At 51.4% G+C, this 23,057-nt stretch overlaps 1 protein-coding gene across 8 annotated transcripts in view; it reads left to right on the forward strand.

The window, feature by feature from the left end:
* LOC139567059 (lipopolysaccharide-responsive and beige-like anchor protein) overlaps positions 1–23,057 on the forward strand; it is a 351,617-nt gene that overhangs the window by 311,220 nt on the left and 17,340 nt on the right. For all 8 annotated transcript variants that reach the window (XM_071388496.1, XM_071388499.1, XM_071388500.1 and 5 more), the window contains one exon: positions 22,400–22,567. In XM_071388496.1, the coding sequence (XP_071244597.1) occupies positions 22,400–22,567 (168 nt within the window). The remainder of the gene's footprint in view (positions 1–22,399; positions 22,568–23,057) is intronic.

Raw genomic sequence — 23,057 nt, forward strand, 5'->3', positions numbered from 1 at the left:
CCTTATGCATCTGTTCATTAAGACTTCGATATAGTAATCTGACCCAGGTACGGTCTTTATACTTATTGCCCCTACAGATTCTTATTATCTTCTCTGACTCAGGTACAGCCCTTACAACATAGATCCATATGATCACTGTGTATATCACTGACTCAGAATCAGTACTTATTCTAAGTCTAGAGCAACTTCAGAGTCTCGTTATTCACTGCCCTTCTCCCCATCAGAGCCCTGTGTGCTTCACTGACTCAGCCTTTACTACACAGCTCCATCTGAGCCCTGTGTCCTTCACTGACTCAGCCTTCACTACACAGCTCCATCTGAGCCCTGTGTGCTTCACTGACTCAGGTACAGCCTTCACTACACAGCTCCATCTGAGCCCTGTGTGCTTCACTGACTCAGGTACAGCCTTCACTACACAGCTCCATCTGAGCCCTGTGTGCTTCACTGACTCAGGTACAGCCTTCACTACACAGCTCCATCTGAGCCCTGTGTGCTTCACTGACTCAGGTACAGCCTTCACTACACAGCTCCATCTGAGCCCTGTGTGCTTCACTGACTCAGGAACAGCCTTTTTGTATCTTGCTCTACCACAAATCGAATGTATTTATAAAGCCCTTTTTACATCAGCAGATGTCCCAAAGTGCTTATACAGAAACCCAGCCTAAAACACCAAAAAGCAAGCAATGCAGATGTAGCAATGCACCCCTTCTGAGTGCTCTGTAGTCAACTGACCCAGGTACAGCCTTTCAAATATAGTTCCATCAGAGGCCTGTATACTCCCCTGACCCGATTACAGCCCCTATTCTAGAGCGTCATTCAGTGTCCTATTAACTTCACCATTCATTTCACAGCCCCTAATCATCGGCCCTTCCACAAGACACCTAATCCATCAGGTACAGCCTTTATAGTAGGTGTAGGTATAGCCCCATTAGAGCCCTGTTTACTGTACTGACCCAGGTACAGCCTTTATAGTAGGTGTAGATATAGCCCCATTAGAGCCCTGTTTACTGTACTGACCCAGGTACAGCCTTTATAGTAGGTGTAGGTATATCCCCATTAGAGCCCTGTTTACTGTACTGACTCAGGTACAGCCTTTATAGTAGGTGTAGGTATTGCTCCATTAGAGTCACGTTTACTGTACTGACCCAGGTACAGCCTTTATAATAAGCATAGGTATATAAGCATAGGTATAGCCTCTATCCTCCAGCTCCATACGTCTCTGTCTCCCGGCTACGTCTCTATATGTCCCGGCTACGTCTCTGTCTCCCGGCTACGTCTCTATATATCCCGGCTACGTCTCTATATGTCCCGGCTACGTCTCTATATGTCCCGGCTACGTCTCTATATGTCCCGGCTACGTCTCTATATGTCCCGGCTACGTCTCTATATGTCCCGGCTACGTCTCTATATATCCCGGCTACGTCTCTATATGTCCCGGCTACGTCTCTATATGTCCCGGCTACGTCTCTATATATCCCGGCTACGTCTCTATATATCCCGGCTACGTCTCTATATATCCCGGCTACGTCTCTATATATCCCGGCTACGTCTCTATATGTCCCGGCTACGTCTCTATATGTCCCGGCTACGTCTCTATATATCCCGGCTACGTCTCTATATGTCCCGGCTACGTCTCTGTCTCCCGGCTACGTCTCTATATGTCCCGGCTACGTCTCTATATGTCCCGGCTACGTCTCTATATGTCCCGGCTACGTCTCTATATGTCCCGGCTACGTCTCTATATGTCCCGGCTACGTCTCTATATATCCCGGCTACGTCTCTATATGTCCCGGCTACGTCTCTATATATCCCGGCTACGTCTCTATATGTCCCGGCTACGTCTCTATATGTCCCGGCTACGTCTCTATATGTCCCGGCTCCGTCTCTATATGTCCCGGCTACGTCTCTATATGTCCCGGCTACGTCTCTATATGTCCCGGCTACGTCTCTATATGTCCCGGCTACGTCTCTATATGTCCCGGCTACGTCTCTATATGTCCCGGCTCCGTCTCTATATATCCCGGCTACGTCTCTGTCTCCCGGCTACGTCTCTATATGTCCCGGCTACGTCTCTATATGTCCCGGCTACGTCTCTATATATCCCGGCTACGTCTCTATATGTCCCGGCTACGTCTCTATATATCCCGGCTACGTCTCTATATGTCCCGGCTACGTCTCTATATGTCCCGGCTCCGTCTCTATATGTCCTGGCTACGTCTCTATATGTCCCGGCTACGTCTCTATATGTCCCGGCTACGTCTCTATATGTCCCGGCTACGTCTCTGTCTCCCGGCTCCGTCTCTATATGTCCCGGCTACGTCTCTATATGTCCCGGCTACGTCTCTATATGTCCCGGCTACGTCTCTATATGTCCCGGGTACGTCTCTATATGTCCCGGCTACGTCTCTATATGTCCCGGCTACGTCTCTATATGTCCCGGCTACGTCTCTATATATCCCGGCTACGTCTCTATATGTCCCGGCTCCGTCTCTATATGTCCCGGCTACGTCTCTATATGTCCCGGCTACGTCTCTATATGTCCCGGCTACGTCTCTATATGTCCCGGCTCCGTCTCTATATGTCCCGGCTACGTCTCTATATGTCCCGGCTACGTCTCTATATGTCCCGGCTACGTCTCTATATGTCCCGGCTACGTCTCTATATGTCCCGGCTACGTCTCTATATGTCCCGGCTACGTCTCTATATGTCCCGGCTCCGTTTCTATATGTCCCGGCTACGTCTCTATATGTCCCGGCTACGTCTCTATATGTCCCGGCTCCGTCTCTATATGTCCCGGCTACGTCTCTATATGTCCCGGCTACGTCTCTATATGTCCCGGCTACGTCTCTATATGTCCCGGCTACGTCTCTATATGTCCCGGCTACGTCTCTATATATCCCGGCTACGTCTCTATATGTCCCGGCTCCGTCTCTATATGTCCCGGCTACGTCTCTATATGTCCCGGCTCCGTCTCTATATGTCCCGGCTACGTCTCTATATGTCCCGGCTACGTCTCTATATGTCCCGGCTCCGTCTCTATATGTCCCGGGTACGTCTCTATATGTCCCGGCTACGTCTCTATATGTCCCGGCTACGTCTCTATATGTCCCGGCTACGTCTCTATATATCCCGGCTACGTCTCTATATGTCCCGGCTCCGTCTCTATATGTCCCGGCTACGTCTCTATATGTCCCGGCTACGTCTCTATATGTCCCGGCTACGTCTCTATATGTCCCGGCTCCGTCTCTATATGTCCCGGCTACGTCTCTATATGTCCCGGCTACGTCTCTATATGTCCCGGCTACGTCTCTATATGTCCCGGCTACGTCTCTATATGTCCCGGCTACGTCTCTATATGTCCCGGCTACGTCTCTATATGTCCCGGCTACGTTTCTATATGTCCCGGCTACGTCTCTATATGTCCCGGCTACGTCTCTATATGTCCCGGCTCCGTCTCTATATGTCCCGGCTACGTCTCTATATGTCCCGGCTACGTCTCTATATGTCCCGGCTACGTCTCTATATGTCCCGGCTACGTCTCTATATGTCCCGGCTACGTCTCTATATATCCCGGCTACGTCTCTATATGTCCCGGCTACGTCTCTATATGTCCCGGCTACGTCTCTATATGTCCCGGCTACGTCTCTATATGTCCCCGCTACGTCTCTATATGTCCCGGCTCCGTCTCTATATGTCCCGGCTACGTCTCTATATGTCCCGGCTACGTCTCTATATGTCCCGGCTACGTCTCTATATGTCCCGGCTACGTCTCTATATGTCCCGGCTACGTCTCTATATGTCCCGGCTACGTCTCTATATATCCCGGCTACGTCTCTATATGTCCCGGCTACGTCTCTATATATCCCGGCTACGTCTCTATATATCCCGGCTACGTCTCTATATATCCCGGCTACGTCTCTATATATCCCGGCTACGTCTCTATATATCCCGGCTACGTCTCTATATATCCCGGCTACGTCTCTATATATCCCGGCTACGTCTCTATATGTCCCGGCCACGTCTCTATATGTCCCGGCCACGTCTCTATATGTCCCTGCTACGTCTCTGTCTCCCGGCTACGTCTCTATATATCCCGGCTACGTCTCTATATGTCCCGGCTACGTCTCTATATATCCCGGCTACGTCTCTATATGTCCCGGCTACGTCTCTATATGTCCCGGCTACGTCTCTATATGTCCCGGCTCCGTCTCTATATGTCCCGGCTACGTCTCTATATGTCCCGGCTACGTCTCTATATGTCCCGGCTACGTCTCTATATGTCCCGGCTACGTCTCTATATGTCCCGGCTCCGTCTCTATATATCCCGGCTACGTCTCTGTCTCCCGGCTACGTCTCTATATATCCCGGCTACGTCTCTATATGTCCCGGCTACGTCTCTATATATCCCGGCTACGTCTCTATATGTCCCGGCTACGTCTCTATATGTCCCGGCTACGTCTCTATATGTCCCGGCTCCGTCTCTATATATCCCGGCTACGTCTCTATATGTCCCGGCTACGTCTCTATATATCCCGGCTACGTCTCTATATGTCCCGGCTACGTCTCTATATGTCCCGGCTCCGTCTCTATATGTCCCGGCTACGTCTCTATATATCCCGGCTACGTCTCTATATGTCCCGGCTACGTCTCTGTCTCCCGGCTCCGTCTCTATATGTCCCGGCTACGTCTCTATATGTCCCGGCTACGTCTCTATATGTCCCGGCTCCGTCTCTATATGTCCCGGGTACGTCTCTATATGTCCCGGCTACGTCTCTATATGTCCCGGCTACGTCTCTATATGTCCCGGCTACGTCTCTATATGTCCCGGCTACGTCTCTATATATCCCGGCTACGTCTCTATATGTCCCGGCTCCGTCTCTATATGTCCCGGCTACGTCTCTATATGTCCCGGCTACGTCTCTATATGTCCCGGCTACGTCTCTATATGTCCCGGCTCCGTCTCTATATGTCCCGGCTACGTCTCTATATGTCCCGGCTACGTCTCTATATGTCCCGGCTACGTCTCTATATGTCCCGGCTACGTCTCTATATGTCCCGGCTACGTCTCTATATGTCCCGGCTACGTCTCTATATGTCCCGGCTACGTCTCTATATGTCCCGGCTCCGTTTCTATATGTCCCGGCTACGTCTCTATATGTCCCGGCTACGTCTCTATATGTCCCGGCTCCGTCTCTATATGTCCCGGCTACGTCTCTATATGTCCCGGCTACGTCTCTATATGTCCCGGCTACGTCTCTATATGTCCCGGCTCCGTCTCTATATGTCCCGGCTACGTCTCTATATATCCCGGCTACGTCTCTATATGTCCCGGCTCCGTCTCTATATGTCCCGGCTACGTCTCTATATGTCCCGGCTACGTCTCTATATGTCCCGGCTACGTCTCTATATGTCCCGGCTACGTCTCTATATGTCCCGGCTACGTCTCTATATGTCCCGGCTACGTCTCTATATGTCCCGGCTACGTCTCTATATGTCCCGGCTACGTCTCTATATATCCCGGCTACGTCTCTATATGTCCCGGCTCCGTCTCTATATGTCCCGGCTCCGTCTCTATATGTCCCGGCTACGTCTCTATATGTCCCGGCTACGTCTCTATATGTCCCGGCTCCGTCTCTATATGTCCCGGCTACGTCTCTATATGTCCCGGCTCCGTCTCTATATGTCCCGGCTACGTCTCTATATGTCCCGGCTACGTCTCTATATGTCCCGGCTACGTCTCTATATGTCCCGGCTACGTCTCTATATGTCCCGGCTACGTCTCTATATGTCCCGGCTACGTCTCTATATGTCCCGGCTACGTCTCTATATGTCCCGGCTACGTCTCTATATGTCCCGGCTACGTCTCTATATGTCCCGGCTACGTCTCTATATGTCCCGGCTACGTCTCTATATATCCCGGCTACGTCTCTATATATCCCGGCTACGTCTCTATATATCCCGGCTACGTCTCTATATATCCCGGCTACGTCTCTATATGTCCCGGCTACGTCTCTATATGTCCCGGCTACGTCTCTATATGTCCCGGCTACGTCTCTATATATCCCGGCTACGTCTCTATATGTCCCGGCTACGTCTCTGTCTCCCGGCTACGTCTCTATATGTCCCGGCTACGTCTCTATATGTCCCGGCTACGTCTCTATATGTCCCGGCTACGTCTCTATATGTCCCGGCTACGTCTCTATATGTCCCGGCTACGTCTCTATATGTCCCGGCTACGTCTCTATATGTCCCGGCTACGTCTCTATATGTCCCGGCTACGTCTCTATATGTCCCGGCTACGTCTCTATATGTCCCGGCTACGTCTCTATATATCCCGGCTACGTCTCTATATATCCCGGCTACGTCTCTATATATCCCGGCTACGTCTCTATATATCCCGGCTACGTCTCTATATGTCCCGGCTACGTCTCTATATGTCCCGGCTACGTCTCTATATGTCCCGGCTACGTCTCTATATATCCCGGCTACGTCTCTATATATCCCGGCTACGTCTCTATATGTCCCGGCTACGTCTCTATATGTCCCGGCTACGTCTCTATATGTCCCGGCTACGTCTCTATATGTCCCGGCTACGTCTCTATATGTCCCGGCTACGTCTCTATATATCCCGGCTACGTCTCTATATGTCCCGGCTACGTCTATATATATGTCCCGGCTACGTCTCTATATATCCCGGCTACGTCTCTATATATCCCGGCTACGTCTCTATATATCCCGGCTACGTCTCTATATGTCCCGGCTACGTCTCTATATGTCCCGGCTACGTCTCTATATGTCCCGGCTACGTCTCTATATATCCCGGCTACGTCTCTATATGTCCCGGCTACGTCTCTGTCTCCCGGCTACGTCTCTATATGTCCCGGCTACGTCTCTATATGTCCCGGCTACGTCTCTATATGTCCCGGCTACGTCTCTATATGTCCCGGCTACGTCTCTATATGTCCCGGCTACGTCTCTATATATCCCGGCTACGTCTCTATATGTCCCGGCTACGTCTCTATATGTCCCGGCTACGTCTCTATATGTCCCGGCTACGTCTCTATATGTCCCGGCTACGTCTCTATATGTCCCGGCTCCGTCTCTATATGTCCCGGCTACGTCTCTATATGTCCCGGCTACGTCTCTATATGTCCCGGCTACGTCTCTATATGTCCCGGCTACGTCTCTATATGTCCCGGCTCCGTCTCTATATATCCCGGCTACGTCTCTGTCTCCCGGCTACGTCTCTATATATCCCGGCTACGTCTCTATATGTCCCGGCTACGTCTCTATATATCCCGGCTACGTCTCTATATGTCCCGGCTACGTCTCTATATGTCCCGGCTCCGTCTCTATATATCCCGGCTACGTCTCTATATGTCCCGGCTACGTCTCTATATATCCCGGCTACGTCTCTATATGTCCCGGCTACGTCTCTATATGTCCCGGCTCCGTCTCTATATGTCCCGGCTACGTCTCTATATGTCCCGGCTACGTCTCTATATGTCCCGGCTACGTCTCTGTCTCCCGGCTCCGTCTCTATATGTCCCGGCTCCGTCTCTATATGTCCCGGCTACGTCTCTATATGTCCCGGCTCCGTCTCTATATGTCCCGGGTACGTCTCTATATGTCCCGGCTACGTCTCTATATGTCCCGGCTACGTCTCTATATGTCCCGGCTACGTCTCTATATATCCCGGCTACGTCTCTATATGTCCCGGCTCCGTCTCTATATGTCCCGGCTACGTCTCTATATGTCCCGGCTACGTCTCTATATGTCCCGGCTACGTCTCTATATGTCCCGGCTCCGTCTCTATATGTCCCGGCTACGTCTCTATATGTCCCGGCTACGTCTCTATATGTCCCGGCTACGTCTCTATATGTCCCGGCTACGTCTCTATATGTCCCGGCTACGTCTCTATATGTCCCGGCTACGTCTCTATATGTCCCGGCTACGTCTCTATATGTCCCGGCTCCGTTTCTATATGTCCCGGCTACGTCTCTATATGTCCCGGCTACGTCTCTATATGTCCCGGCTCCGTCTCTATATGTCCCGGCTACGTCTCTATATGTCCCGGCTACGTCTCTATATGTCCCGGCTACGTCTCTATATGTCCCGGCTACGTCTCTATATGTCCCGGCTACGTCTCTATATATCCCGGCTACGTCTCTATATGTCCCGGCTCCGTCTCCATATGTCCCGGCTACGTCTCTATATGTCCCGGCTACGTCTCTATATGTCCCGGCTACGTCTCTATATGTCCCGGCTCCGTCTCTATATGTCCCGGCTACGTCTCTATATGTCCCGGCTACGTCTCTATATGTCCCGGCTACGTCTCTATATGTCCCGGCTACGTCTCTATATGTCCCGGCTACGTCTCTATATGTCCCGGCTACGTCTCTATATATCCCGGCTACGTCTCTATATGTCCCGGCTACGTCTCTATATATCCCGGCTACGTCTCTATATATCCCGGCTACGTCTCTATATATCCCGGCTACGTCTCTATATATCCCGGCTACGTCTCTATATGTCCCGGCCACGTCTCTATATGTCCCGGCTACGTCTCTATATGTCCCGGCTACGTCTCTGTCTCCCGGCTACGTCTCTATATATCCCGGCTACGTCTCTATATGTCCCGGCTACGTCTCTATATATCCCGGCTACGTCTCTATATGTCCCGGCTACGTCTCTATATGTCCCGGCTACGTCTCTATATGTCCCGGCTCCGTCTCTATATGTCCCGGCTACGTCTCTATATGTCCCGGCTACGTCTCTATATGTCCCGGCTACGTCTCTATATGTCCCGGCTACGTCTCTATATGTCCCGGCTCCGTCTCTATATATCCCGGCTACGTCTCTGTCTCCCGGCTACGTCTCTATATATCCCGGCTACGTCTCTATATGTCCCGGCTACGTCTCTATATATCCCGGCTACGTCTCTATATGTCCCGGCTACGTCTCTATATGTCCCGGCTACGTCTCTATATATCCCGGCTACGTCTCTATATGTCCCGGCTACGTCTCTATATGTCCCGGCTCCGTCTCTATATATCCCGGCTACGTCTCTATATGTCCCGGCTACGTCTCTATATATCCCGGCTACGTCTCTATATGTCCCGGCTACGTCTCTATATGTCCCGGCTCCGTCTCTATATGTCCCGGCTACGTCTCTATATGTCCCGGCTACGTCTCTATATGTCCCGGCTACGTCTCTGTCTCCCGGCTCCGTCTCTATATGTCCCGGCTCCGTCTCTATATGTCCCGGCTACGTCTCTATATGTCCCGGCTCCGTCTCTATATGTCCCGGGTACGTCTCTATATGTCCCGGCTACGTCTCTATATGTCCCGGCTACGTCTCTATATGTCCCGGCTACGTCTCTATATATCCCGGCTACGTCTCTATATGTCCCGGCTCCGTCTCTATATGTCCCGGCTACGTCTCTATATGTCCCGGCTACGTCTCTATATGTCCCGGCTACGTCTCTATATGTCCCGGCTCCGTCTCTATATGTCCCGGCTACGTCTCTATATGTCCCGGCTACGTCTCTATATGTCCCGGCTACGTCTCTATATGTCCCGGCTACGTCTCTATATGTCCCGGCTACGTCTCTATATGTCCCGGCTACGTCTCTATATGTCCCGGCTACGTCTCTATATGTCCCGGCTCCGTTTCTATATGTCCCGGCTACGTCTCTATATGTCCCGGCTACGTCTCTATATGTCCCGGCTCCGTCTCTATATGTCCCGGCTACGTCTCTATATGTCCCGGCTACGTCTCTATATGTCCCGGCTACGTCTCTATATGTCCCGGCTACGTCTCTATATGTCCCGGCTACGTCTCTATATATCCCGGCTACGTCTCTATATGTCCCGGCTCCGTCTCCATATGTCCCGGCTACGTCTCTATATGTCCCGGCTACGTCTCTATATGTCCCGGCTACGTCTCTATATGTCCCGGCTCCGTCTCTATATGTCCCGGCTACGTCTCTATATGTCCCGGCTACGTCTCTATATGTCCCGGCTACGTCTCTATATGTCCCGGCTACGTCTCTATATGTCCCGGCTACGTCTCTATATGTCCCGGCTACGTCTCTATATATCCCGGCTACGTCTCTATATGTCCCGGCTACGTCTCTATATATCCCGGCTACGTCTCTATATATCCCGGCTACGTCTCTATATATCCCGGCTACGTCTCTATATATCCCGGCTACGTCTCTATATGTCCCGGCCACGTCTCTATATGTCCCGGCTACGTCTCTATATGTCCCGGCTACGTCTCTGTCTCCCGGCTACGTCTCTATATATCCCGGCTACGTCTCTATATGTCCCGGCTACGTCTCTATATATCCCGGCTACGTCTCTATATGTCCCGGCTACGTCTCTATATGTCCCGGCTACGTCTCTATATGTCCCGGCTCCGTCTCTATATGTCCCGGCTACGTCTCTATATGTCCCGGCTACGTCTCTATATGTCCCGGCTACGTCTCTATATGTCCCGGCTACGTCTCTATATGTCCCGGCTCCGTCTCTATATATCCCGGCTACGTCTCTGTCTCCCGGCTACGTCTCTATATATCCCGGCTACGTCTCTATATGTCCCGGCTACGTCTCTATATATCCCGGCTACGTCTCTATATGTCCCGGCTACGTCTCTATATGTCCCGGCTACGTCTCTATATGTCCCGGCTCCGTCTCTATATATCCCGGCTACGTCTCTATATGTCCCGGCTACGTCTCTATATATCCCGGCTACGTCTCTATATGTCCCGGCTACGTCTCTATATGTCCCGGCTCCGTCTCTATATGTCCCGGCTACGTCTCTATATATCCCGGCTACGTCTCTATATGTCCCGGCTACGTCTCTGTCTCCCGGCTCCGTCTCTATATGTCCCGGCTACGTCTCTGTCTCCCGGCTACGTCTCTATATATCCCGGCTACGTCTCTATATGTCCCGGCTACGTCTCTATATATCCCGGCTACGTCTCTATATGTCCCGGCTACGTCTCTATATGTCCCGGCTACGTCTCTATATGTCCCGGCTCCGTCTCTATATGTCCCGGCTACGTCTCTATATGTCCCGGCTACGTCTCTATATGTCCCGGCTACGTCTCTATATGTCCCGGCTACGTCTCTATATGTCCCGGCTCCGTCTCTATATATCCCGGCTACGTCTCTGTCTCCCGGCTACGTCTCTATATATCCCGGCTACGTCTCTATATGTCCCGGCTACGTCTCTATATATCCCGGCTACGTCTCTATATGTCCCGGCTACGTCTCTATATGTCCCGGCTACGTCTCTATATATCCCGGCTACGTCTCTATATGTCCCGGCTACGTCTCTATATGTCCCGGCTCCGTCTCTATATATCCCGGCTACGTCTCTATATGTCCCGGCTACGTCTCTATATATCCCGGCTACGTCTCTATATGTCCCGGCTCCGTCTCTATATGTCCCGGCTACGTCTCTATATGTCCCGGCTACGTCTCTATATGTCCCGGCTACGTCTCTGTCTCCCGGCTCCGTCTCTATATGTCCCGGCTCCGTCTCTATATGTCCCGGCTACGTCTCTATATGTCCCGGCTCCGTCTCTATATGTCCCGGGTACGTCTCTATATGTCCCGGCTACGTCTCTATATGTCCCGGCTACGTCTCTATATGTCCCGGCTACGTCTCTATATATCCCGGCTACGTCTCTATATGTCCCGGCTCCGTCTCTATATGTCCCGGCTACGTCTCTATATGTCCCGGCTACGTCTCTATATGTCCCGGCTACGTCTCTATATGTCCCGGCTCCGTCTCTATATGTCCCGGCTACGTCTCTATATGTCCCGGCTACGTCTCTATATGTCCCGGCTACGTCTCTATATGTCCCGGCTACGTCTCTATATGTCCCGGCTACGTCTCTATATGTCCCGGCTACGTCTCTATATGTCCCGGCTACGTCTCTATATGTCCCGGCTCCGTTTCTATATGTCCCGGCTACGTCTCTATATGTCCCGGCTACGTCTCTATATGTCCCGGCTCCGTCTCTATATGTCCCGGCTACGTCTCTATATGTCCCGGCTACGTCTCTATATGTCCCGGCTACGTCTCTATATGTCCCGGCTACGTCTCTATATGTCCCGGCTACGTCTCTATATATCCCGGCTACGTCTCTATATGTCCCGGCTCCGTCTCCATATGTCCCGGCTACGTCTCTATATGTCCCGGCTACGTCTCTATATGTCCCGGCTACGTCTCTATATGTCCCGGCTCCGTCTCTATATGTCCCGGCTACGTCTCTATATGTCCCGGCTACGTCTCTATATGTCCCGGCTACGTCTCTATATGTCCCGGCTACGTCTCTATATGTCCCGGCTACGTCTCTATATGTCCCGGCTACGTCTCTATATATCCCGGCTACGTCTCTATATGTCCCGGCTACGTCTCTATATATCCCGGCTACGTCTCTATATATCCCGGCTACGTCTCTATATATCCCGGCTACGTCTCTATATATCCCGGCTACGTCTCTATATGTCCCGGCCACGTCTCTATATGTCCCGGCTACGTCTCTATATGTCCCGGCTACGTCTCTGTCTCCCGGCTACGTCTCTATATATCCCGGCTACGTCTCTATATGTCCCGGCTACGTCTCTATATATCCCGGCTACGTCTCTATATGTCCCGGCTACGTCTCTATATGTCCCGGCTACGTCTCTATATGTCCCGGCTCCGTCTCTATATGTCCCGGCTACGTCTCTATATGTCCCGGCTACGTCTCTATATGTCCCGGCTACGTCTCTATATGTCCCGGCTACGTCTCTATATGTCCCGGCTCCGTCTCTATATATCCCGGCTACGTCTCTGTCTCCCGGCTACGTCTCTATATATCCCGGCTACGTCTCTATATGTCCCGGCTACGTCTCTATATATCCCGGCTACGTCTCTATATGTCCCGGCTACGTCTCTATATGTCCCGGCTACGTCTCTATATGTCCCGGCTCCGTCTCTATATATCCCGGCTACGTCTCTATATGTCCCGGCTACGTCTCTATATATCCCGGCTACGTCTCTATATGTCCCGGCTACGTCTCTATATGTCCCGGCTCCGTCTCTATATGTCCCGGCTACGTCTCTATATATCCCGGCTACGTCTCTATATGTCCCGGCTACGTCTCTGTCTCCCGGCTCCGTCTCTATATGTCCCGGCTACGTCTCTATATGTCCCGGCTACGTCTCTATATGTCCCGGCTCCGTCTCTATATGTCCCGGGTACGTCTCTATATGTCCCGGCTACGTCTCTATATGTCCCGGCTACGTCTCTATATGTCCCGGCTACGTCTCTATATATCCCGGCTACGTCTCTATATGTCCCGGCTCCGTCTCTATATGTCCCGGCTACGTCTCTATATGTCCCGGCTACGTCTCTATATGTCCCGGCTACGTCTCTATATGTCCCGGCTCCGTCTCTATATGTCCCGGCTACGTCTCTATATGTCCCGGCTACGTCTCTATATGTCCCGGCTACGTCTCTATATGTCCCGGCTACGTCTCTATATGTCCCGGCTACGTCTCTATATGTCCCGGCTACGTCTCTATATGTCCCGGCTACGTCTCTATATGTCCCGGCTCCGTTTCTATATGTCCCGGCTACGTCTCTATATGTCCCGGCTACGTCTCTATATGTCCCGGCTCCGTCTCTATATGTCCCGGCTACGTCTCTATATGTCCCGGCTACGTCTCTATATGTCCCGGCTACGTCTCTATATGTCCCGGCTACGTCTCTATATGTCCCGGCTACGTCTCTATATATCCCGGCTACGTCTCTATATGTCCCGGCTCCGTCTCTATATGTCCCGGCTACGTCTCTATATGTCCCGGCTACGTCTCTATATGTCCCGGCTACGTCTCTATATGTCCCGGCTCCGTCTCTATATGTCCCGGCTCCGTCTCTATATGTCCCGGCTACGTCTCTATATGTCCCGGCTACGTCTCTATATGTCCCGGCTACGTCTCTATATATCCCGGCTACGTCTCTATATGTCCCGGCTCCGTCTCTATATGTCCCGGCTCCGTCTCTATATTTCCCGGCTACGTCTCTATATGTCCCGGCTACGTCTCTATATGTCCCGGCTCCGTCTCTATATGTCCCGGCTACGTCTCTATATGTCCCGGCTCCGTCTCTATATGTCCCGGCTACGTCTCTATATGTCCCGGCTCCGTCTCTATATATCCCGGCTCCGTCTCTATATGTCCCGGCTCCGTCTCTATATGTCCCGGCTACGTCTCTATATGTCCCGGCTCCGTCTCTATATGTCCCGGCTACGTCTCTGTCTCCCGGCTACGTCTCTATATGTCCCGGCTACGTCTCTATATATCCCGGCTACGTCTCTATATGTCCCGGCTACGTCTCTATATGTCCCGGCTACGTCTCTATATGTCCCGGCTACGTCTCTATATATCCCGGCTACGTCTCTATATGTCCCGGCTACGTCTCTATATGTCCCGGCTACGTCTCTATATGTCCCGGCTACGTCTCTATATGTCCCGGCTACGTCTCTATATGTCCCGGCTACGTCTCTATATGTCCCGGCTACGTCTCTATATATCCCGGCTCCGTCTCTATATGTCCCGGCTACGTCTCTATATATCCCGGCTACGTCTCTGTCTCCCGGCTACGTCTCTATATGTCCCGGCTCCGTCTCTATATGTCCCGGCTACGTCTCTGTCTCCCGGCTACGTCTCTATATGTCCCGGCTACGTCTCTATATATCCCGGCTACGTCTCTATATATCCCGGGTACGTCTCTATATATCCCGGCTACGTCTCTATATATCCCGGCTCCGTCTCTATATGTCCCGGCTACGTCTCTATATGTCCCGGCTACGTCTCTATATGTCCCGGCTCCGTCTCTATATGTCCCGGCTACGTCTCTGTCTCCCGGCTACGTCTCTATATATCCCGGCTACGTCTCTATATGTCCCGGCTACGTCTCTATATATCCCGGCTACGTCTCTATATATCCCGGCTACGTCTCTATATGTCCCGGCTACGTCTCTATATGTCCCGGCTACGTCTCTATATATCCCGGCACCGTCTCTATATGTCCCGGCTACGTCTCTGTCTCCCGGCTACGTCTCTATATATCCCGGCTACGTCTCTATATGTCCCGGCTACGTCTCTATATATCCCGGCTACGTCTCTATATGTCCCGGCTCCGTCTCTATATGTCCCGGCTACGTCTCTGTCTCCCGGCTACGTCTCTATATATCCCGGCTACGTCTCTATATGTCCCGGCTACGTCTCTATATATCCCGGCTACGTCTCTATATATCCCGGCTACGTCTCTATATGTCCCGGCTACGTCTCTATATATCCCGGCTCCGTCTCTATATGTCCCGGCTACGTCTCTATATATCCCGGCTACGTCTCTATATGTCCCGGCTCCGTCTCTATATGTCCCGGCTCCGTCTCTATATGTCCCGGCTACGTCTCTATATGTCCCGGCTCCGTCTCTATATGTCCCGGCTACGTCTCTATATGTCCCGGCTCCGTCTCTATATATCCCGGCTACGTCTCTATATGTCCCGGCTCCGTCTCTATATGTCCCGGCTACGTCTCTATATGTCCCGGCTCCGTCTCTATATGTCCCGGCTACGTCTCTATATGTCCCGGCTACGTCTCTATATATCCCGGCTACGTCTCTATATGTCCCGGCTACGTCTCTGTCTCCCGGCTCCGTCTCTATATGTCCCGGCTCCGTCTCTATATGTCCCGGCTACGTCTCTATATGTCCCGGCTCCGTCTCTATATGTCCCGGCTACGTCTCTATATGTCCCGGCTACGTCTCTATATATCCCGGCTACGTCTCTATATGTCCCGGCTACGTCTCTATATATCCCGGCTACGTCTCTATATGTCCCGGCCACGTCTCTATATGTCCCGGCTACGTCTCTATATGTCCCGGCTACGTCTCTGTCTCCCGGCTACGTCTCTATATATCCCGGCTACGTCTCTATATGTCCCGGCTACGTCTCTATATATCCCGGCTACGTCTCTATATGTCCCGGCTACGTCTCTATATGTCCCGGCTACGTCTCTATATGTCCCGGCTACGTCTCTATATGTCCCGGCTACGTCTCTATATATCCCGGCTCCGTCTCTATATGTCCCGGCTACGTCTCTATATATCCCGGCTACGTCTCTGTCTCCCGGCTACGTCTCTATATGTCCCGGCTCCGTCTCTATATGTCCCGGCTACGTCTCTGTCTCCCGGCTACGTCTCTATATGTCCCGGCTACGTCTCTATATATCCCGGCTACGTCTCTATATATCCCGGGTACGTCTCTATATATCCCGGCTACGTCTCTATATATCCCGGCTCCGTCTCTATATGTCCCGGCTACGTCTCTATATGTCCCGGCTACGTCTCTATATGTCCCGGCTCCGTCTCTATATGTCCCGGCTACGTCTCTGTCTCCCGGCTACGTCTCTATATATCCCGGCTACGTCTCTATATGTCCCGGCTACGTCTCTATATATCCCGGCTACGTCTCTATATATCCCGGCTACGTCTCTATATGTCCCGGCTACGTCTCTATATGTCCCGGCTACGTCTCTATATATCCCGGCACCGTCTCTATATGTCCCGGCTACGTCTCTGTCTCCCGGCTACGTCTCTATATATCCCGGCTACGTCTCTATATGTCCCGGCTACGTCTCTATATATCCCGGCTACGTCTCTATATGTCCCGGCTCCGTCTCTATATGTCCCGGCTACGTCTCTGTCTCCCGGCTACGTCTCTATATATCCCGGCTACGTCTCTATATGTCCCGGCTACGTCTCTATATATCCCGGCTACGTCTCTATATATCCCGGCTACGTCTCTATATGTCCCGGCTACGTCTCTATATATCCCGGCTCCGTCTCTATATGTCCCGGCTACGTCTCTATATATCCCGGCTACGTCTCTATATGTCCCGGCTCCGTCTCTATATGTCCCGGCTCCGTCTCTATATGTCCCGGCTACGTCTCTATATGTCCCGGCTCCGTCTCTATATGTCCCGGCTACGTCTCTATATGTCCCGGCTCCGTCTCTATATATCCCGGCTACGTCTCTATATGTCCCGGCTCCGTCTCTATATGTCCCGGCTACGTCTCTATATGTCCCGGCTCCGTCTCTATATGTCCCGGCTACGTCTCTATATGTCCCGGCTACGTCTCTATATATCCCGGCTACGTCTCTATATGTCCCGGCTACGTCTCTGTCTCCCGGCTCCGTCTCTATATGTCCCGGCTCCGTCTCTATATGTCCCGGCTACGTCTCTATATGTCCCGGCTCCGTCTCTATATGTCCCGGCTACGTCTCTATATGTCCCGGCTACGTCTCTATATATCCCGGCTACGTCTCTATATGTCCCGGCTACGTCTCTATATATCCCGGCTACGTCTCTATATGTCCCGGCCACGTCTCTATATGTCCCGGCTACGTCTCTATATGTCCCGGCTACGTCTCTATATATCCCGGCTACGTCTCTATATATCCCGGCTACGTCTCTATATGTCCCGGCTACGTCTCTATATATCCCGGCTACGTCTCTATATGTCCCGGCTACGTCTCTATATGTCCCGGCTACGTCTCTATATGTCCCGGCTCCGTCTCTATATGTCCCGGCTACGTCTCTATATGTCCCGGCTACGTCTCTATATGTCCCGGCTACGTCTCTATATGTCCCGGCTACGTCTCTATATGTCCCGGCTCCGTCTCTATATATCCCGGCTACGTCTCTGTCTCCCGGCTACGTCTCTATATATCCCGGCTACGTCTCTATATGTCCCGGCTACGTCTCTATATATCCCGGCTACGTCTCTATATGTCCCGGCTACGTCTCTATATGTCCCGGCTACGTCTCTATATGTCCCGGCTCCGTCTCTATATATCCCGGCTACGTCTCTATATGTCCCGGCTACGTCTCTATATATCCCGGCTACGTCTCTATATGTCCCGGCTACGTCTCTATATGTCCCGGCTCCGTCTCTATATGTCCCGGCTACGTCTCTATATATCCCGGCTACGTCTCTATATGTCCCGGCTACGTCTCTGTCTCCCGGCTCCGTCTCTATATGTCCCGGCTACGTCTCTATATGTCCCGGCTACGTCTCTATATGTCCCGGCTCCGTCTCTATATGTCCCGGGTACGTCTCTATATGTCCCGGCTACGTCTCTATATGTCCCGGCTACGTCTCTATATGTCCCGGCTACGTCTCTATATATCCCGGCTACGTCTCTATATGTCCCGGCTCCGTCTCTATATGTCCCGGCTACGTCTCTATATGTCCCGGCTACGTCTCTATATGTCCCGGCTACGTCTCTATATGTCCCGGCTCCGTCTCTATATGTCCCGGCTACGTCTCTATATGTCCCGGCTACGTCTCTATATGTCCCGGCTACGTCTCTATATGTCCCGGCTACGTCTCTATATGTCCCGGCTACGTCTCTATATGTCCCGGCTACGTCTCTATATGTCCCGGCTCCGTTTCTATATGTCCCGGCTACGTCTCTATATGTCCCGGCTACGTCTCTATATGTCCCGGCTCCGTCTCTATATGTCCCGGCTACGTCTCTATATGTCCCGGCTACGTCTCTATATGTCCCGGCTACGTCTCTATATGTCCCGGCTACGTCTCTATATGTTCCGGCTACGTCTCTATATATCCCGGCTACGTCTCTATATGTCCCGGCTCCGTCTCTATATGTCCCGGCTACGTCTCTATATGTCCCGGCTACGTCTCTATATGTCCCGGCTACGTCTCTATATGTCCCGGCTCCGTCTCTATATGTCCCGGCTCCGTCTCTATATGTCCCGGCTACGTCTCTATATGTCCCGGCTACGTCTCTATATGTCCCGGCTACGTCTCTATATATCCCGGCTACGTCTCTATATGTCCCGGCTCCGTCTCTATATGTCCCGGCTCCGTCTCTATATTTCCCGGCTACGTCTCTATATGTCCCGGCTACGTCTCTATATGTCCCGGCTCCGTCTCTATATGTCCCGGCTACGTCTCTATATGTCCCGGCTCCGTCTCTATATGTCCCGGCTACGTCTCTATATGTCCCGGCTCCGTCTCTATATATCCCGGCTCCGTCTCTATATGTCCCGGCTCCGTCTCTATATGTCCCGGCTACGTCTCTATATGTCCCGGCTCCGTCTCTATATGTCCCGGCTACGTCTCTGTCTCCCGGCTACGTCTCTATATGTCCCGGCTACGTCTCTATATATCCCGGCTACGTCTCTATATGTCCCGGCTACGTCTCTATATGTCCCGGCTACGTCTCTATATGTCCCGGCTACGTCTCTATATATCCCGGCTACGTCTCTATATGTCCCGGCTACGTCTCTATATGTCCCGGCTACGTCTCTATATGTCCCGGCTACGTCTCTATATGTCCCGGCTACGTCTCTATATGTCCCGGCTACGTCTCTATATATCCCGGCTCCGTCTCTATATGTCCCGGCTACGTCTCTATATATCCCGGCTACGTCTCTGTCTCCCGGCTACGTCTCTATATGTCCCGGCTCCGTCTCTATATGTCCCGGCTACGTCTCTGTCTCCCGGCTACGTCTCTATATGTCCCGGCTACGTCTCTATATATCCCGGCTACGTCTCTATATATCCCGGGTACGTCTCTATATATCCCGGCTACGTCTCTATATATCCCGGCTCCGTCTCTATATGTCCCGGCTACGTCTCTATATGTCCCGGCTACGTCTCTATATGTCCCGGCTCCGTCTCTATATGTCCCGGCTACGTCTCTGTCTCCCGGCTACGTCTCTATATATCCCGGCTACGTCTCTATATGTCCCGGCTACGTCTCTATATATCCCGGCTACGTCTCTATATATCCCGGCTACGTCTCTATATGTCCCGGCTACGTCTCTATATGTCCCGGCTACGTCTCTATATATCCCGGCACCGTCTCTATATGTCCCGGCTACGTCTCTGTCTCCCGGCTACGTCTCTATATATCCCGGCTACGTCTCTATATGTCCCGGCTACGTCTCTATATATCCCGGCTACGTCTCTATATGTCCCGGCTCCGTCTCTATATGTCCCGGCTACGTCTCTGTCTCCCGGCTACGTCTCTATATATCCCGGCTACGTCTCTATATGTCCCGGCTACGTCTCTATATATCCCGGCTACGTCTCTATATATCCCGGCTACGTCTCTATATGTCCCGGCTACGTCTCTATATATCCCGGCTCCGTCTCTATATGTCCCGGCTACGTCTCTATATATCCCGGCTACGTCTCTATATGTCCCGGCTCCGTCTCTATATGTCCCGGCTCCGTCTCTATATGTCCCGGCTACGTCTCTATATGTCCCGGCTCCGTCTCTATATGTCCCGGCTACGTCTCTATATGTCCCGGCTCCGTCTCTATATATCCCGGCTACGTCTCTATATGTCCCGGCTCCGTCTCTATATGTCCCGGCTACGTCTCTATATGTCCCGGCTCCGTCTCTATATGTCCCGGCTACGTCTCTATATGTCCCGGCTACGTCTCTATATATCCCGGCTACGTCTCTATATGTCCCGGCTACGTCTCTGTCTCCCGGCTCCGTCTCTATATGTCCCGGCTCCGTCTCTATATGTCCCGGCTACGTCTCTATATGTCCCGGCTCCGTCTCTATATGTCCCGGCTACGTCTCTATATGTCCCGGCTACGTCTCTATATATCCCGGCTACGTCTCTATATGTCCCGGCTACGTCTCTATATGTCCCGGCTCCGTCTCTATATGTCCCGGCCACGTCTCTATCCCGGCTCTCATCTACAACCCCATTCAGAACCACTCTGGAGATCTACAAAAGGCCTGTGATTCAATTTTGAAAGGCAGAAGCTCTCTATCTCTCCATCTTCTGTAAAGGGGGTAGAGAGGGAGGGAAAGAGGGGCGGGGAAGAGAGAGACCATTGTGTGTCTGTCTCAGGGGTGTGCGACCGGAACACGAACATGGTTTTAATCTTACACGGCTTCAACAGCTGCTGTCCTGCTCCCCGTAGCCCCCCGGGTTAAAGAATAGGACTGATTTGATCAATTTACAACACTTGATTTGGAAACAGCGACACTCTCCTCCCTCTCCAGCTTGCTCATAGTGCCCTGTTGATTGAATGTAATCTGAAATTGAAGTGAGTGGGGGTTATTTAAAGGGATAGTTCTCCCAAATGACATATTGGTTTCCTTACCCTGTAAGCGGTCTATGGACAAGGTATAACAGCAATCCATACTTATGTTTTAGCATTTGTGGCACAAATACCATTCATCCATGGGACTGATATTAGCATTGTTTCGCCTCATGTTCAAATCATCTACAAGTGACTTTGTTGAGCTTCACAATCAATTTGAGATACTTTTTTAGATACTTAAAACCTGTAACATCCACGTGTTAGAATGAAGTCTTAGATTTGGCATAGTTCCAGCTCTTTGCAGAAATTAATCCATAATTAGGAGTCTATAATTATTTTATAGTGTATATATGAACTGTCAGACATTTTTAATATTACATAGCTATGATGTCTTGGTTAACTGTGTCTGTAAGAAGCTGAGCCAGACTGCGGACACACACACTACAATTATACCTCTCTTTATCCAGATAAAAGGTAATTATGAAACAGACAGTGAAGCTGACACCCAGACAGAAATGCACCCTGGGTTACAGAACAGTGAAGTGTGTCTGCAATACTAGATAAATATTCACTGACTGACTGTAGAGGTCACAGTATGACGAGGGTAATGCCTGTTAGACAGCCATGGTGCTGTTACTATGGGCCTGCAATCTGACAGCAATTACACACGTGCACACACAAACACCAAGAGAAAATATTTACACTCGTGTGACGATCAGTGTGAGGCTGTGAGCTCATCTGGAAGGTGTAGAATAGTTAAGACAGCAGGCGCATGCAACAAGACAGCAGGCACATGCTACAACTCTGTATATTAATGGTTCAGAGAGTGTGATTTTTGCTCAGCGCATTTGTTTGCAAGTAGATGGTTTATATGATGGAATATTGAGACATTTTATGTTACTGACAGATGTTATATACATGTTATTTTAGAATGTTTGCCATTCGTGTTGTTGCTGTAATACTACTGTAAATTGTGTTGCTTGTATGTCAAGTGCCAAATACAGTACATCAAGTACTGTAAAATAGATTTCTACTGTATTTTAGTATTTCATAACTAGAATAAAAATCAGAGAGCTGTGGCTCATATTGTGTGTGTGTGTGTGTGTGTGTGTGTGTGTGTGTGTGTGTGTGTGTGTGTGTGTGTGTGTGTGTGTGTGTGTGTGTGTGTGTGTGTGTGTGTGTGTGTGTGTGTGTGTGTGTGTGTGTGTGTGTGTGTGTGTTTCCAGGGAAGCTGACCCAGATAGTGTTTGGTCACCGTGACGTGGTGACGTGTCTGGCCAGGTCTGAGTCGTACATCGGAGGGGACTGCTACGTCCTGTCAGGCTCCAGAGACGCCACATTACTGCTCTGGTACTGGAACGGAAAACACAGCAGCATCGGAGAGAACCCAGGAAGTAAGTACACTTCTTATGCTAGGGGGAAAAATCCTACAGTAACACGAAGAGTAAGTCTGCGTTTACACAGGCAGCCCAATTCTGATTATTTTCTCTCTCACTAATTGGTCTTTTGACCAACCAGATCAGCTCTTTTGCCAATAATTGGTCAAACAATCAGAATAGGGCTGCCTGTGTAAACTACCACACTGTCGCCCAGAACCCTCTCTCTCAGAGACAGGTCTGATTGTATTTACGGCCCCAGTCTGTAAAGTAACAGCTAGTTTCATCTGACCACACTAGGTCTCCAACACACAGATTGGATTTCAGGGAACTGACTGTGGTCAAGAAATGGGCTCTCGCTCTATAGTGTGTTAGAAAGAAAGTTAGTGTGCGTGTGTGAGAGAACGTTAGTGTGTGTGTGCGCACATATGTGTGTGTATTGTCCCTCCATTTGTGTGTGAGTGAAAGTGAGAGTCCGAGGACCACTTAGAGACGGTAAATGTGACGT

Source organism: Salvelinus alpinus, unplaced genomic scaffold (genome assembly GCF_045679555.1).
Source record: "Salvelinus alpinus unplaced genomic scaffold, SLU_Salpinus.1 scaffold_41, whole genome shotgun sequence".
In the NCBI taxonomy this organism is placed as follows: Eukaryota; Metazoa; Chordata; class Actinopteri; order Salmoniformes; family Salmonidae; genus Salvelinus; species Salvelinus alpinus.